The sequence below is a fragment of the Pristiophorus japonicus genome, chromosome 1 (genome assembly GCF_044704955.1).
Source record: "Pristiophorus japonicus isolate sPriJap1 chromosome 1, sPriJap1.hap1, whole genome shotgun sequence".
Lineage (NCBI taxonomy): Eukaryota > Metazoa > Chordata > Chondrichthyes > Pristiophoridae > Pristiophorus > Pristiophorus japonicus.
The window spans coordinates 353,018,696-353,033,903 of NC_091977.1; the positions used below are offsets into that span (position 1 = coordinate 353,018,696).

Sequence of the window (15,208 nt, forward strand, 5' to 3'; positions counted from 1 at the left end):
AATAACATTTAGTTAACAATCACACATCAAAGATACACCATTTTATTCACTATGCAAAGGATCCATGCAGTCTCAGCAGGGAAATCCTTAGCTCTTACTGCCACCTCCCCTCCCCCCCCCTCACTCCATTCCCACCCACCCAAAAATAAGTCTGGCAATTTTTATTGTTTTGTTCAACTTTAGTGATCAGTTAATGGAGGAAAGGCTAGAGATCGATCTTTCTCATCTGTATGGCTTAGTACTCCACAATACTGTGTTTTTATTCAACCAGCTATATGGAGAGGTAGGGTCTATATGGGTAGAGCTGCAGAATACCAAAGGACAAAAAACGTTAGTGGGAGTTGTGTACAGACCTCCAAACAGTAGTAGTTGGGGAGGGCATCAAACATGAAATTAGGGATGCGTGCAATAAAGGTGCAGCAGTTATAATGGGTGACTTTAATATGCACATAGATTGGGTTAACCAAACTGGAAGCAATACGGTAGAGGAGGATTTCCTGGAGTGCATAAGGGATGGTTTTTTAGACCAATATGTCGAGGAACCAACTAGGGGGAGGCCATCTTAGACTGGGTGTTGTGTAATGAGAGAGAATTAATTAGCAATCTCGTTGTGCGAGGCCCCTTGGGGAAGAGTGACTATAATATGGTGGAATTCTGCATTAGGATGGAGAATGAAACAGTTAATTCAGAGACCATGGTCCAGAACTTAAAGAAGGGTAACTTTGAAGGTATGAGGCGTGAATTGGCTAGGATAGATTGGCGAATGATACTGAAGGGGTTGACTGTGGATGGGCAATGGCAGACATTTAGAGACCGCATGGATGAACTACAACAATTGTACATTCCTGTCTGTCGTAAAAATAAAAAAGGGAAGGTGGCTCAACCGTGGCTATCAAGGGAAATCAGGGATAGCATTAAAGCCAAGGAAGTGGCATACAAATTGGCCAGAAATAGCAGAGAACCCGGGGACTGGGAGAAATTTAGAACTCAGCAGAGGAGGACAAAGGGTTTGATTAGGGCAGGGAAAATGGAGTATGAGAAGAAGCTTGCAGGGAACATTAAGACGGATTGCAAAAGTTTCTATAGATATGTAAAGAGAAAAAGGTTAGTAAAGACAAACGTAGGTCCCCTGCAGTCAGAATCAGGGGAAGTCATAACGGGGAACAAAGAAATGGCGGACCAATTGAACAAGTACTTTGGTTCGGTATTCACTGAGGAGGACACAAACAACCTTCTGGATATAAAAGAGGTCGGAGGGTCTAGTAAGGAGGAGGAACTGAGGGAAATCCTTATTAGTCGGGAAATTGTGTTGGGGAAATTGATGGGATTGAAGGCCGATAAATCCCCAGGGCCTGATGGACTGCATCCCAGAGTACTTAAGGAGGTGGCCTTGGAAATAGTGGATGCATTGACAGTCATTTTCCAACATTCCATTGACTCTGGATCAGTTCCTATGGAGTGGAGGGTAGCTAATGTAACCCCACTTTTTAAAAAAGGAGGGAGAGAGAAAACAGGGAATTACAGACCGGTCAGCCTGACATCGGTAGTGGGTAAAATGATGGAATCAATTATTAAGGATGTCATAGCAGTGCATTTGGAAAGAGGTAATATGATAGGTCCAAGTCAGCATGGATTTGTGAAAGGGAAATCATGCTTGACAAATCTTCTGGAATTTTTTGAGGATGTTTCCAGTAGAGTGGACAAGGGAGAACCAGTTGATGTGGTATATTTGGACTTTCAGAAGGCTTTCGACAAGGTCCCACACAAGAGATTAATGTGCAAAGTTAAAGCACATGGGATTGGGGGTAGTGTGCTGACGTGGATTGAGAACTGGTTGTCAGACAGGAAGCAAAGAGTAGGAGTAAATGGGGACTTTTCAGAATGGCAGGCAGTGACTAGTGGGGTACCGCAAGGTTCTGTGCTGGGGCCCCAGCTGTTTACACTGTACATTAATGATTTAGACGAGGGGATTAAATGTAGTATCTCCAAATTTGCGGATGACACTAAGTTGGGTGGCAGTGTGAGCTGCAAGGAGGATTCTATGAGGCTGCAGAGCGACTTGGATAGTTTAGGTGAGTGGGCAAATGCATGGCAGATGAAGTATAATGTGGATAAATGTGAGGTTATCCACTTTGGTGGTAAAAACAGAGAGACAGACTATTATCTGAATGATGACAGATTAGGAAAAGGGCAGGTGCAAAGAGACCTGGGTGTCATGCTACATCAGTCATTGAAGGTTGGCATGCAGGTACAGCAGGCAGTTAAGAAAGCAAATGGCATGTTGGCCTTCATAGCGAGGGGATTTGAGTACAAGGGCAGGGAGGTGTTGCTACAATTGTACAGGGCCTTGGTGAGGCCACACCTGGAGTATTGTGTACCGTTTTGGTCTCCTAACCTGAGGAAGGACATTCTTGCTATTGAGGGAGTGCAGCGAAGGTTCACCAGACTGATTCCCGGGATGGCGGGACTGACCTATCAAGAAAGACTGGATCAACTGGGCTTGTATTCACTGGAGTTCAGAAGAATGAGAGGGGACCTCATAGAAACGTTTAAAATTCTGACGGGGTTAGACAGGTTAGATGCAGGAAGAATGTTCCCAATGTTGGGGAAGTCCAGAACCAAGGGACACAGTCTAAGGATAAGGGGGAAGCCATTCAGGACCGAGATGAGGAGGAATTTCTTCACCCAGAGAGTGGTGAACCTGTGGAATTCTCTACCACAGAAAGTTGTTGAGGCCAATTCACTAAATATATTCAAAAAGGAGTTAGATGAAGTCCTTACTACTAGGGGAATCAAGGGGTATGGTGAGAAAGCAGGAATGGGGTACTGAAGTTGCATGTTCAGCCATGAACTCATTGAATGGCGGTGCAGGCTAGAAGGGCCGAATGGCCTACTCCTGCACCTATTTTCTATGTTTCTATGTTTCTATTTTTAAATGTTACATTTGCGGCCCATATCAGCACCATTCTGAGCAAGAGGCCAAGCGGGCAACCTGCTCCCAACCCATTACTAATACTACTCTAATACTATTACAATAGCAATTCAGGTGGACCCAGCCCTTATTTCTCCCTACATCGTGTTGGAGTGCTTGTTAACTCTCCCTATGATAGCTTGGCTGCGATGAAGAACTCACTGTGTGAAGAATTAGAGGTGCAAGCCACTGCCCTCTCACCCTACTTGAATATCAACAATCAACTTCATATTTTTAATCCATATGTATGTGTTATCTTGGTGTTATAATTTGATGTTTTAATTTCTCTTGTTTTGTTTTATTGCTTCTCTAGACTGTTTTTATAGGCTATGGGCCTAGTTTCAAGTATAAAACTAAAGTGCCATCCTTTGAAAATATTGAACTGTATAATGTTATGTGTGGTAAGTTCTTTCAAGTATATATAATAGCAAGTATTGGGGGAAATCACTTAATATAGTTTATATGAAACATATACTTTGGCATTGTTTTTTAAATGTATTCTTTCATCGAAAAAGAGAGGCTACAGCATTTTCATATAGAATATTAAACATGAAATGAAAGCTAAATTTGTACTTTTTTCAGGAATAATCTGTAGAAAGTGATGGAAATAATTAATAACTGTTAAAAGAGTTGATTGATTAAAATAATTTCACTTTAAAAAGAGAACTAACTATCAGTAGTAAATCCTTCCTTTGCTCTCTAGTTAATTACTGTGAAGAGTTTTGGCTGTTGTCATTCCGCTGGACAGAGCACTGTGTATTCACTTCTTTAGTCTACTGGATTGTTAATGATGATATCTTTTTTTATGCTAAAATGATATTTGCTCTATCACTCAGGATGAATGAATTGGCTAAGGTTTGGTGCTTTTACAAGTATGATACCAGAACTGAGAGGTTGTAACTATCAGGAAAGACTGAACAAGCTAGGGTTCTTTTCTTTAAAAAAGAGAAGGCTGAGGGGTTACCTGATAGAGGTCTTTAAAATTATGAAGGGGTTTGATATGGTGGACGGCGAGAAGATGTTTCCACCTGTGGAGAGTCCAAACCTAGGGGCCATAAACATAAGATTGTCATTAATAAATCCGATAAGGAATTCAGCAGAAACTTGTTTACTCAGAGTGGTTAGAATGTGAAACTTGCTACCACATAGAGTAGTTTGAGGTGAATAGCATAGATGCATTTAAGAGGAAGCTAGGTGAGTACATGGGGAGAAAGGAATAGGAGGATATGTTGATAGAGTGAGATGGAGTAAGGTGGGAGGAGGCTCGTGTGGAGCATAAACAGCCGCATAAACCAGTTGGGCTGAATGGCCTGTTTTGGTGCTATATATACTATGTAATAGATCAGACTCATTGAGATAAACATTCAGAGACTCTGCTCCTGGCATAAAATCTCCTTTGATTAAAATTAATGACTAGAAAATTGGGTGCCAAAATCTCTGAATTGTGTTTCCATTGAGTGAGATTCCTCTTGGGGAGCAGCATCTCTTAAAATTTACTCAATTGATCCCTGCCAGAAATAGGCTTTTAAATCTATTGGGTAGCCCTGTGACTGCTAGCTGTGATGTGAACACTTACAATGTAATACATAAAAGGATGTAACCTACACCCTTAGCCTGGGTCTGCCCTTTCCATCCAAGGGTTATGTTTATCATACAGGCAAACGAGGAAACGTCTGACATTATCCACCATTACATGAGTAACTTCTTAGGGCTGGCTTTCATCTCCAACTTCTATGCACAGAGTTGTGAGACAGTGGAATTCACTTCCAGGGTTAGTGGTTGAGGAGGAAGCTATGGCTGGGAATTTCCTTGGAGTTACTGCCACTCTGCCGCTGTAACTTTGTCAGAAATGCAGCGGAAACCCCATTTACATAAATCGGGTTTCCACCACAATTCTGGAGAAGTTACGGCAGCAGAGCGAGAGCAGCTCCGAGGAAATTTCTGCCATACGTTAGCATTCAAGATTAGATCAGATAGGTGGATGAAGACCAAGTTAATAAAGGGATATAGAAACGGAGGTTGAATTAGATTAGAAATATTTGCTCGCATGGAGAGTAACAGTGACACAATCTGGTTGGGCTGAATGGCTTATTTCCGTGTTGTAGCTTCTATGTATTTGTATGATGTTTTAGTCACTTCAGATGTATACACAAAAGTTCAAGCTTACAACTCAAAAGAATGACCCAGTATTCTTGCTACAATCTTTCAGGGGTTCCAACCTAGGAAGATGGTATCAAGTTTCTGCATATGCTCCAGTTGCAGACGAATACTCCAACATGACTGGATATCTGACTTTTCTAAAGAAGTGATATCCCAAAGGCATTGTGCTGTATCTTGACTTCTAAAAAGCATTTGACAAAGTTATGTATAAAGGGCTGCTAGTTAAACTTAAAGTAGTGGGAATTCAAGGTACAAGGTGGTTAAGAAATTGGCGAATTGGTAGGAGGCAGTGGTTACTTATTATGTCAGAGTGGGGGTTTCAATCCTTATCATGACTAATTTACATGAATTACTTTGATACAGAACTCAATGCAAACTGATACCAAGATAGGCAAGGGAGTTGAATCTGAGAAGGCAGTTTGGGAACTACAAAATGAGTTAAACAAAATATGTAAGTGGGTGGAACAATGTCAAATGAAACTTGATAGACAAATGTAAAATAACTCGCGAAGGAGGAAAAAGCAGGCAACTTAATGGTGCCAAAAATAGCTAACAATACAGTTCTGATCATCTGGACATGAGGGACATTGAAATTCTGGAGGCAGTTTAGAGAAGAGCCACAAAGCCTGATTTCTAATGTTAGACAACTGAGTTATGAGGAAAGACTGCAGAAACATGTGCTTTTCGACATTGAGAGGAAGCAACTGAGGGGTTACCTTATAGAGATATATAAAATAATAAATAGTATAGTATAGAAAAGGTGGATCCTGAATACTACTACAAACTAAACATTTGACAGTAGGACACAAGGTAAATTTAGTAGTAATGTCGGGAAGTTCTTCTTCACACAAAGTGTGATCAACACATGGAATGGACTTCCAGGTTGTGAGTTTTACATTGGTGAGATTACTTTCAGAGAAATTTCTTAGATAGCTGACAAATTAACAGCTTTCAATAGCCAGTCTACCAACTAGGACAAGTATACAAGTATACATGAGTGATTAACAACATCCAGAGCTTTATCAATCTCATTTTCATGAATGACTCAAGGCTGAGTCAATCTCCTTCCTTCCCTGGGTTGGTGTTATCTGTCTCACTTGGATCTTCGGTTCTTACTGAACCTGCCTTACATGGTGTTGATATGTGAGTTGGATTCCTTCTCGCCTTTCGTGATCTCATACTACTTGTGGCAAGTGACATTCTTGGCTCTGCTTATAATGCGGTGGTGTAGCCAGAAATTAGCCTCTAACCTCTGACACACTGTCCTACAGTTTACAGTAGATGAGTAGAAGAAATAAAAGTCATCTTCTGACTAACACAGAGAGCCTCGCAAAGTTTGCTACTTATACCAAAGACAAATAAAAACTCTGCTTTTGAGTGACCCATGTGTCAGAAGCACCCATTCCTTTTTGTGTCAGTTATTTCCAATAAGTCAGTACTGAAGCATTGATCTCCAGACTGCTGGCTCCACTTTTCCTCCTTACTTTTAACAAAGGGACGCAAACAAATATGAAGAGTCATAATTTGTTTACGACTCACTAAGTGCTTCTTCACTGGACCTGAGCCATGAATAATGACTTTATGACTTATTTGCTTAAAGGCCTGTACAGGTATTCACTATTCATTTTCTAGTACTGTACATGGTCCATGTTTCTGAGCCATACAGGAGGGCGGGTATCACTACAGTCCTGTAGACCATGAGCTTGGTGGCAGTTTTGAGGGCCTGGTCTTCAAACACTCTTTTCCTCAGGTGGCCGAAGGCTCCAGTGGCGCACTGGAGGCGGTGTTGGATCTCGTCGTCAATGTCTGCTCTTGTTGATGGGAGGCTCCCGAGATATGGGAAGTGGTCCACATTGTCCAGGGCTGTGCCGTGGATCTTGATGACTGGGGGACAGTGCTATGCGGCGAGGACAGGCTGGTGGAGGATCTTTGTCTTGCTGATGTTTAACGTGAGGCCCATACTTTCCTATGCTTCAGTAAATACGTCAACTATGTCCTGAAGTTCAGCCTCTGTATGTGTGCAGTTGCAGGCGTCGTCCACGTACTGTAGCTTGACGACAGAGGTTGGGGTAGTCTTGGACCTGGCCTGGAGATGGCGGCGGTTGAACAGGTTCCCACTGGTTCTGTAGTTTATTTCCACTCCAGCCGGGAGCTTGTCAACCGTGAGGTGGAGCATGACGGCGAGGAAGATTGAGAAGAGAGTTGGGGCAAACCAGTCCCACCCACCCCTTTCACTCAAAGACTATCTGCCCCACCTGTGACAGAGACTGTGGTTCTCGTATTGGACTGTACAGCCACCTAAGAACTCATGTTAAGAGTGGAAGCAAGTCTTCCTCGACTCCGAGGAACTGCCTATGATGATGATGATGGCTAGTACTCAGTTCAACAGCTGAACTTGATGTAATATGGGAATCCACAGTTAAGAGTATTTCTCTTACAAATCTCGAAGGCAACCAGACAGGGAATTTTACGAGGCACTGTTCCCACAAAGTATCTATCTAAACATCCAGAGAAATGTCTATTTTGATGTCTATTTTAATTTGAGGTCAGCATGCTTACCCTTCATCTTTCTCTACCTATCTTCTGTCTGCTTTCTTGGTCTTGTCACTGTTCATCTGTATAGACGTGGGCTAAAGTTTAGGTATGAAGTAAAACTGTATTTTTGATTGAATATGCTTTGAAAATATGCATGAATTGATTCCAGAATAGAGATCCAGTATCATGCCTGAACTAGTTATGCTTAATTGTGCAGATTACCACAGTCTATTTTTGAGATCTGAAAAATTCATATAGACTACCAGGAAAGTTAACCTTTCAAAAGATGTCTTTATTACATTATGTGCAATAGTTAGCACCTTTATGCATTGCTGCCATGCATTTTCTGTATGAAAAATACATCAGTCAATATCTTTTCTCTTTCAGACCTCCTTGGACTGAAACCAGCTCCTAATAATGGAACCCATGGAAGTATGAACCATCTTTTGCGGACCCCCCCATATAGGCCCTCCATGCCAGATGAAGTGGCTAAGCCGTCCCATATTGCAGCTGCTTCAGCAGTCCAGGATGATTTGGGTTGCACATGTGATGAGAGGGTTAGAAAATAATGTTTACATTTTCCAACCATTTGCTGATATTGAGTTGCTGAGATAATATTTAACTTGGTCAATTACTTTGATATAAAAATGTTCCCTATGCTGTTTTGGTTTTACCTGGACTAACAATCTACTAGAGGAAAAATCTTCCATTTCTTCATTCATTCAAAACTGCTTGTTTTACCTTTCTCAGAAATGAAAGCCCTGATTCTAACCCCGCCTGCCTGGCAGGAATGGTGAGAACAAGGGGCTAAAATGGCGGAGTGGCGCTACTCACTGCGCTCCTGATGTGCTGGGCCTGCCACCATCATTTTAACTGGCTCCTCAGACAGGCAGGCAAGGGCTTCGTTAATATTGAAATTTGTGGGGGTCCAGTGATGTTATTTTAACCCCGATGTGATTTTAATTTGGGATCGCGACTGTGATGACCAATACCAGAACCAACAGTGAAAGTTATTGTAGGCAGAAACATGGACAGAAGAAACCCAGATAAGTTAGTTTAAAAAACGTTTTTTTTAAATGGTTTTCTTGTGGCACAGGAGGAGCAGGAGTGCTTTCCCCAGGACCCTTTGGGAGTCCCCTGCCCTTTGCGCTTCTCTATCCCTCTCCTGACCACGATCGTCTCAGGAACCCCGCCCCCTCTACTCCAACTGAACTGTATGGTTGGGGCACCATAACCTTCGGTCCCTGGTGGCGGCCTCCTGCCATCCAAAAGTCCGCTTCAGCCCACTGGCTTCCACACCATTCCCACCAAGTTCAGGCTGGAGTCACCGTTCCCATGTTTAAATGAGGCCCGGGAGTTAAAATGGCTTCACGCTGGTGCCATCATGTCATGCTTTCCTTCTACCTTGGCCCCCACACACTGCACTCCCACCTTGAGTTAAAATCGGGGCTGAAATGTTTGCTTTTGATTCTTTCTCTTTGTAGTGCTGACATAGTGTGTCAGCCAATGGCTCAGTTGGTAACACCCTCACCTCTGAGTCAGAAGGTTGTGGGTTCAAGTATCACTCCGGAGACTTGAGCATGAAAATCTAGGCAGACACTCCAGTGCAGTACTGAAGGAGTGCTGCACTGGCCAAGTCTTTTGGATGAGACGTTAAACCGAGGAACTGTCTACTCTCTCTGGTAGATGTTAAAGATCCCATGGAAATATTTTGAAGTTATCCCTGGTGTCTGGCCAATATTTATCCTTCAATCAACATCACTAAAATAGATTATCTGGTCATTATTACATTGCTGTTTGTTGGAATTTGCTGTGCGCAAATTGGCTGCCGCGTTCCTACATTACAACAGTGACTACTCTTCAAAAAGTACTTCATTGACTGTAAATCGCTTTGGGATGTCCAATGGTCGTGAAAGGTGTAAGTCTTTCTTTCTTATATTAATTGCCGTTTAAGTTTATTCCAACTCTCAGAAGTGTAACATAACCTCATAAGCAGATTTGTTAATATATTAAAATCAACATTTCATTGCCTTTATAAATGTATCTTACTTATTTTAGAATAAAGGAGATGAACTGAACAAACGTCTGCAGCACAGGGGAACAGAAGGTAAGTCTTTTAGAATTGTAAGTACATTCAATTTCAATACAATTTTGTATTTTTATGAAACTGATAAAAAAGGACATATTTATGAAATTATCTCATGTCATTATTCACGCGTGTAACATTGCAAATTTGTTTGGGATCTCAGTTTTTGTTGCATACTGTCTGCAAAGTACCTATGGGGAGAAATTCAGGACTGGGCGGTAATTTTAGAAGAGTTTGAGATTTAGCGGCTGATGTTAGTAAATCACATTCCATGCAAAATGAAGTCTCATTGCTCAAGGAAAGGATTGAAGCGCTGAATCAAGCGCTAAGCAATATCAAGTGCAGCCTAATCGCAAGTCAACATTACCACAGGTTCTTTTCAGTTCTTAAAGGGGAGGTTCATTGATGTTGCAGAATCTCATTCTAATGTAGCACTTTGATATGTTATGAGCATAAAAATGTTACTCATTTTTAGCAGCCGCATAACTCCAGAGACTTAGCAACCTTTAAATGACTTAATTTAACTGTTGCACAGTGTCAAGCTGACAGGGAAGCAGTGAAGCAGCACTAACCTGATAGCTGCGATTCATTACTCGTGATCTCTTTAAGTAACGGCCCTGGAGCGGGCATCTGCCTGCTGGACGCCTCCTCTCCCTGTTGCTGTCAGGGCGAGGCGCGAAGGCAGGGGGCAACAATTAATTTTGCAGATCGGGCATCCAGTGAGCGTTGCATGCTCACTGATGTTACAATCTGTCTGGCGCTGAAGTCCCTGGCACTCGTGGTGGCGGCACTATGGGGGGGGGGGGGGTCGTATTTGGCGTGCATCATTGGATTCACCTCGCCGTGGTGCTATTGCCTCAGTGGCCCATTAGTACCCCTGCCAAATACTAACTGGGGGGGCTAAAGTACTGAATGTTTCCCTCTGACTGCAATCTCTTTTGATATTTAAAGTATCAACATTTCTATCCCTCGTCGCAAAAAAGTGCTGTAACATTTTTCTTCGTCTCTTTGAAGTATATCATCTCAATTCTCGCACATCCTCATCCCTTTTTAAAAAAAAAAAGAGGCTGAATGATATTTAGTTAAGGATAGAATTGAAGATTGAAGGCTATAGAGATAATTACAAGTGACTAAAAGATCCGTGGAGCCTTTTGGGGCAAAGTTTTGCTTTCACTGCATGAGTGGTAATCTGGCAGAGTGGCTCACCCACCCATTACAGAGCCTGCCCGATTTCATCCCATTCGACAGGCTTGGAATCATATGGATAAGGTTTGGTCTCTGCCAGGTTACTGCCCAGGTTGTGAAGATGAAAATTCAGCAATCCTGCTGAAACCATGTGGATTTCATGTGTGCAATGGAACTGGTTGACGATCATCTTAGATTGATAGCTTAAAGCTTTTGCTTGATTTCTTTGGAGGGGTGGGAGGGAGGTCAAGGAACATTTTCTGAGTTTTCCCTTCATTTGTTTTCCTCTTGGCAATTTATTTCCAACAATTTTCTCTCCTCCATCTGGTTTTGCTTTTGAGGGTGTTGACTCCTAGCTGGGTACTGTACCACAGCCAATGGTTACCTTCTGAGACATTTCTCAAATAACCATTGTTGATCTGTGAGCCTTGATGGTGAGTATGCAATGGCTATTCAATTGTGGGGACTGGCAGAGCTGACCCTGATCCTGTTCTCACTCAATATCCGCACTCGTGGGTTTCTAATTTAAATAGGATGCCTGGACTCAATGAGCCTTGTGCCCCCGCTTCCTGAATGTTTACTGGCCCAAAAACCTTGGGCCTTGGCCCTGCTGCCAGCTCTGTTCCAAATTAGTCCTCACCGTGAATTATTTTAGACAGCTTCTGCAAGCCTTCTGGCCCTGCTAGTTGCTTTGCTTCTGGCCGATACCGGTTAAATTTAAGATGCCTATAAACGTTTGTTGTGGTAAAATGACCACTTTCGAGTCTGCTAAGTCCAGCAAGTAAAGAGTTTATTCGAGCAAATGCAAGGGAGTGAACCCTCAGTTGCATGAGATATCACACTCAACAATACAGAGTTTGCAGCATACATTTATAGTACACAAGTTACTGTAATTTGGGTTGTTTGCGACGGTCATAAATCAGTACACACTGTTCCAACACTAATGTCACATCAATGGAGTTATTCAAGTCCAGCAGGTGTCTCCCGTTATCTTAACTCCTTCTGGCCTTGGGCCTCTCTTCCCATGGCAACTCCCATTTGGCCTTCATTCTCCCTATCGTCTTGTTCTGAACATAACAATGAGTAATTTTCCCAAGCTTCTAAATAATACTTTACTTTCCCAAGCTTCTAAATGAGCTAACTGTCTCTAAAGATACCCGTGGTCAAGTATCCCATCATGCCTAGGTGAAGAACCATTACCATCTACCGCGTTTATTTCAAAGATGTACTTTACTTACAATTCAAACATTGCTATTATAATGTTAGCCTAGCCCCACTTGTCACTGGGGTTTACGGCTCTGCCCTGCATCCAGTCCTTCAATGCTTTTTGGCCCCACTTCCCAGCTCTTCTGCAGTAAATTTTGCGTGCCTGCCTGTCCGTCCTGCTCCAAATTTCAGTTTGAATAATGTTTCAAAGGTCTTGTCTATATCCACCCTTTCTGTAAACATCACACGTGTGTCATTAATACTTTGCCCGCGTACACTCCATTGTACTTTCCCTCTCACATTGTTGATTGGTTTGCTCAAAGTAAAATAGCAGCAAAACAGAACTGAAGGAAAAGGACCTTGAGCAACACCATGAGATACCTAAGAGGGTATGTTTGATGATACCAGAAATGCAAGGGTATACATATCAGGAAAGGATGAACAGGCTGAGTCTCTTTTCACTTGATCTAATAGAGGTCTAAAAAATTAAGAAGGGTTTTGATAGAGTAGATGGAGAGAGTGTTTCCACTTGTGGGGAAGAGCATAATTAGAGGCCATGAATATAAGAGTCACCAAGAAATCCAATAGGGAATTTAGAAGAAACTTCTTTACCCAGAGAGTGATGAGAATGTGGAACTCGCTACCATAGGGAGTGGTTGAAGCGAATAGTATAGATGCATTTAAGGGGAGGCTAGACAAGCATACGAGGGAGAAGGGAATAGAGGGTTATGCTGACAAAGTTAGATGAGGAAAGACAGGAGGAGGCTCAAGTGGAGCATAAATGCCGGCATGGACTGGTTGGGCTGAATGGCCTGTTTCTGTGTCGTATATCCTACGTAATCCTTGTATTCACTGTAGTTCAGAAGAATGAGAGGGGACCTCATAGAAACGTTTAAAATTCTGACGGGTTTAGACAGGTTAGATGCAGGAAGAATGTTCCCAACGTTGGGGAAGTCCAGAACCAGGGGTCACAGTCTAAGGATAAGGGGTAAGCCATTTAGGACCGAGATGAGGAGAAATTTCTTCACCCAGAGAGTGGTGAACCTGTGGAATTCTCTACCACAGAAAGTAGTTGAGGCCAATTCACTAAATATATTCAAAAGGGAGTTAGATGAAGCCCTTACTACTCGGGGGATCAAGGGGTATGGCGAGAAAGCAGGAAGGGGGTACTGAAGTTGCATGTTCAGCCATGAACTCATTGAATGGCGGTGCAGGCTAGAAGGGCTGAATGGCCTACTCCTGCACCTATTTTCTATGTTTCTATAATACACAAAGCAGCAGCTAGATGTGAAACATTGGGAAAATCGAGACACTTGTATTTATCCATGCAACAACTTTGCAACCAATTTTATCACCCACCTCAGGCACTGACCCAGGCTAGACCCCTATCCTCGAATTAACTGTTTCTCTGACTTCGGCCTCTCATGCATTCTCCTCTCTCTTTGCCCTAACATTCAAACCCACAGTTTTGATCAAGCTTTTGGTTACCCTTCCTAAGCTTTCCTTCTTTGGCTCAGCACCAATTTTTCTCATGCTTCTGTGAAGTGCCTTGGATTTTTTTCTATATTTAAAGCACTATATGAATGTAAGTTGTTGTTGTAGTAGACTCTAATATGTTATAGGAAATGACAGAATCTGGCTGTTCTGATTGCTTCTGTAAGCTGCTTGAGATTTTTCAACAGCTTTGGTACATGAGATAGTTTAGGGCAGCAAACAAAATAATAACCTCACTTTATGCTACTCTTTTTACCTTCATGCATGGGGTGCCTCCTCCCCGCACCCACCCCGGAAGCAAGGGAGTGCTGAATTTACCCTTCTGTTTGTTAAAGCCTGGATGACTGACTTCTGCTTATATGTAACTTTTGTATTTATCTGTCCTTATCTAAACATTGTCTTTGGTTTCCCCCTTCAGAAAACAAGCATCTACTTTATGGTCGTCCAGCTGTTGTCTATCGTACTAAGTACTATATCTTACATCATCAAGGTTATATAAGTGGATATAGTGAAATCTTCTCAATGCCACTCTGGACTTCGTACACGGTTCCTAAACAGGTTTGCTCAGCAGTTTAAAAAGTATTTGTCAAGTGGTGCAAATGATACCTGGTTTGGGTGTCCTTGATGTTGACATTGCATGCCTGAAATAGAAAAGTGCTTTATTCTCTAAAACCCTTCACCTTGATAAACAATAAACTCAGTAAATGTTGGGGGTGGTTTGGAGGAGTGTGTGGGGGGAGAGGCACTGCAAATTATTATTCAATTACAGGTAAACATACATTATTCTACCCAGATTTTACTTCCAGAGAGAAGTTAAAGTGTGTGTTTGAGTTTTTACAACTGTCTCAATTTTTACAATACAGCCATTACCATAATAGCTAGAAAATGACTTATTTTAAGCTTTTACGATGGGTGATGCATTTGAGCCTATGGGGCTGAAAATTTGCCCAGCCCAACATCTTGGTTGTGCCCATCTGTACCTCTGACATTGACCCTGCCAAGGTATGAATGATCAGAGGAGCTCACCTCATTTAAATATTCTTGGGGGCTCCCTCTCTTTGAACGGCATATTTTGGATGCCCGCCTGACCAAGAAGGCCAGACGTTCTGGTGTAGGGTACCCGATCCGATGGGGTGGGGGGGTGAGAGATAACATAAGAAATAGAAGCAGGAATAGGCCATACCGCCCTTTGAGCCTGCTCTGCCATTCAATAAGATCATGGCTGATTTTCAACCTCAACTCCACATTCCCGCCCAATCCTCATATCCCTTGATTCCCCTAGAGTCCAAAAATCTATCTATCTCAGCCTTGAATATGCTCAATGACTGAGCATCCACAGCCTTCTGGGGTAGAGGATTCCAAAGATTCACAACCCTCTGTGAAGAAATTCCTTCTCATCTCAGTCTTAAATAGCCAACCCCTTAACTTGAAACTCTGCCTCCTAGTCCTAGGCTCTCCAGCTAGGGGAAACAACCTCTCAGCATCTACTCTGTCAATCCCTCTCAGAATCTGGTATGTTTCAATGAGCTCACCTTTCATTCATCTAAACTCCAGAGTATAGACCCAATCTA

At 42.4% G+C, this 15,208-nt stretch overlaps 1 protein-coding gene across 6 annotated transcripts in view; it reads left to right on the forward strand.

The window, feature by feature from the left end:
• Positions 1 to 15,208, forward strand: part of enpp2 (ectonucleotide pyrophosphatase/phosphodiesterase 2) — a 122,462-nt gene that overhangs the window by 72,879 nt on the left and 34,375 nt on the right. For all 6 annotated transcript variants that reach the window (XM_070890597.1, XM_070890591.1, XM_070890616.1 and 3 more), the window contains 4 exons: positions 3,285 to 3,372; positions 8,054 to 8,223; positions 9,725 to 9,773; positions 14,056 to 14,195. In XM_070890597.1, coding sequence (XP_070746698.1) covers positions 3,285 to 3,372; positions 8,054 to 8,223; positions 9,725 to 9,773; positions 14,056 to 14,195 — 447 coding nt within the window. The remainder of the gene's footprint in view (positions 1 to 3,284; positions 3,373 to 8,053; positions 8,224 to 9,724; positions 9,774 to 14,055; positions 14,196 to 15,208) is intronic.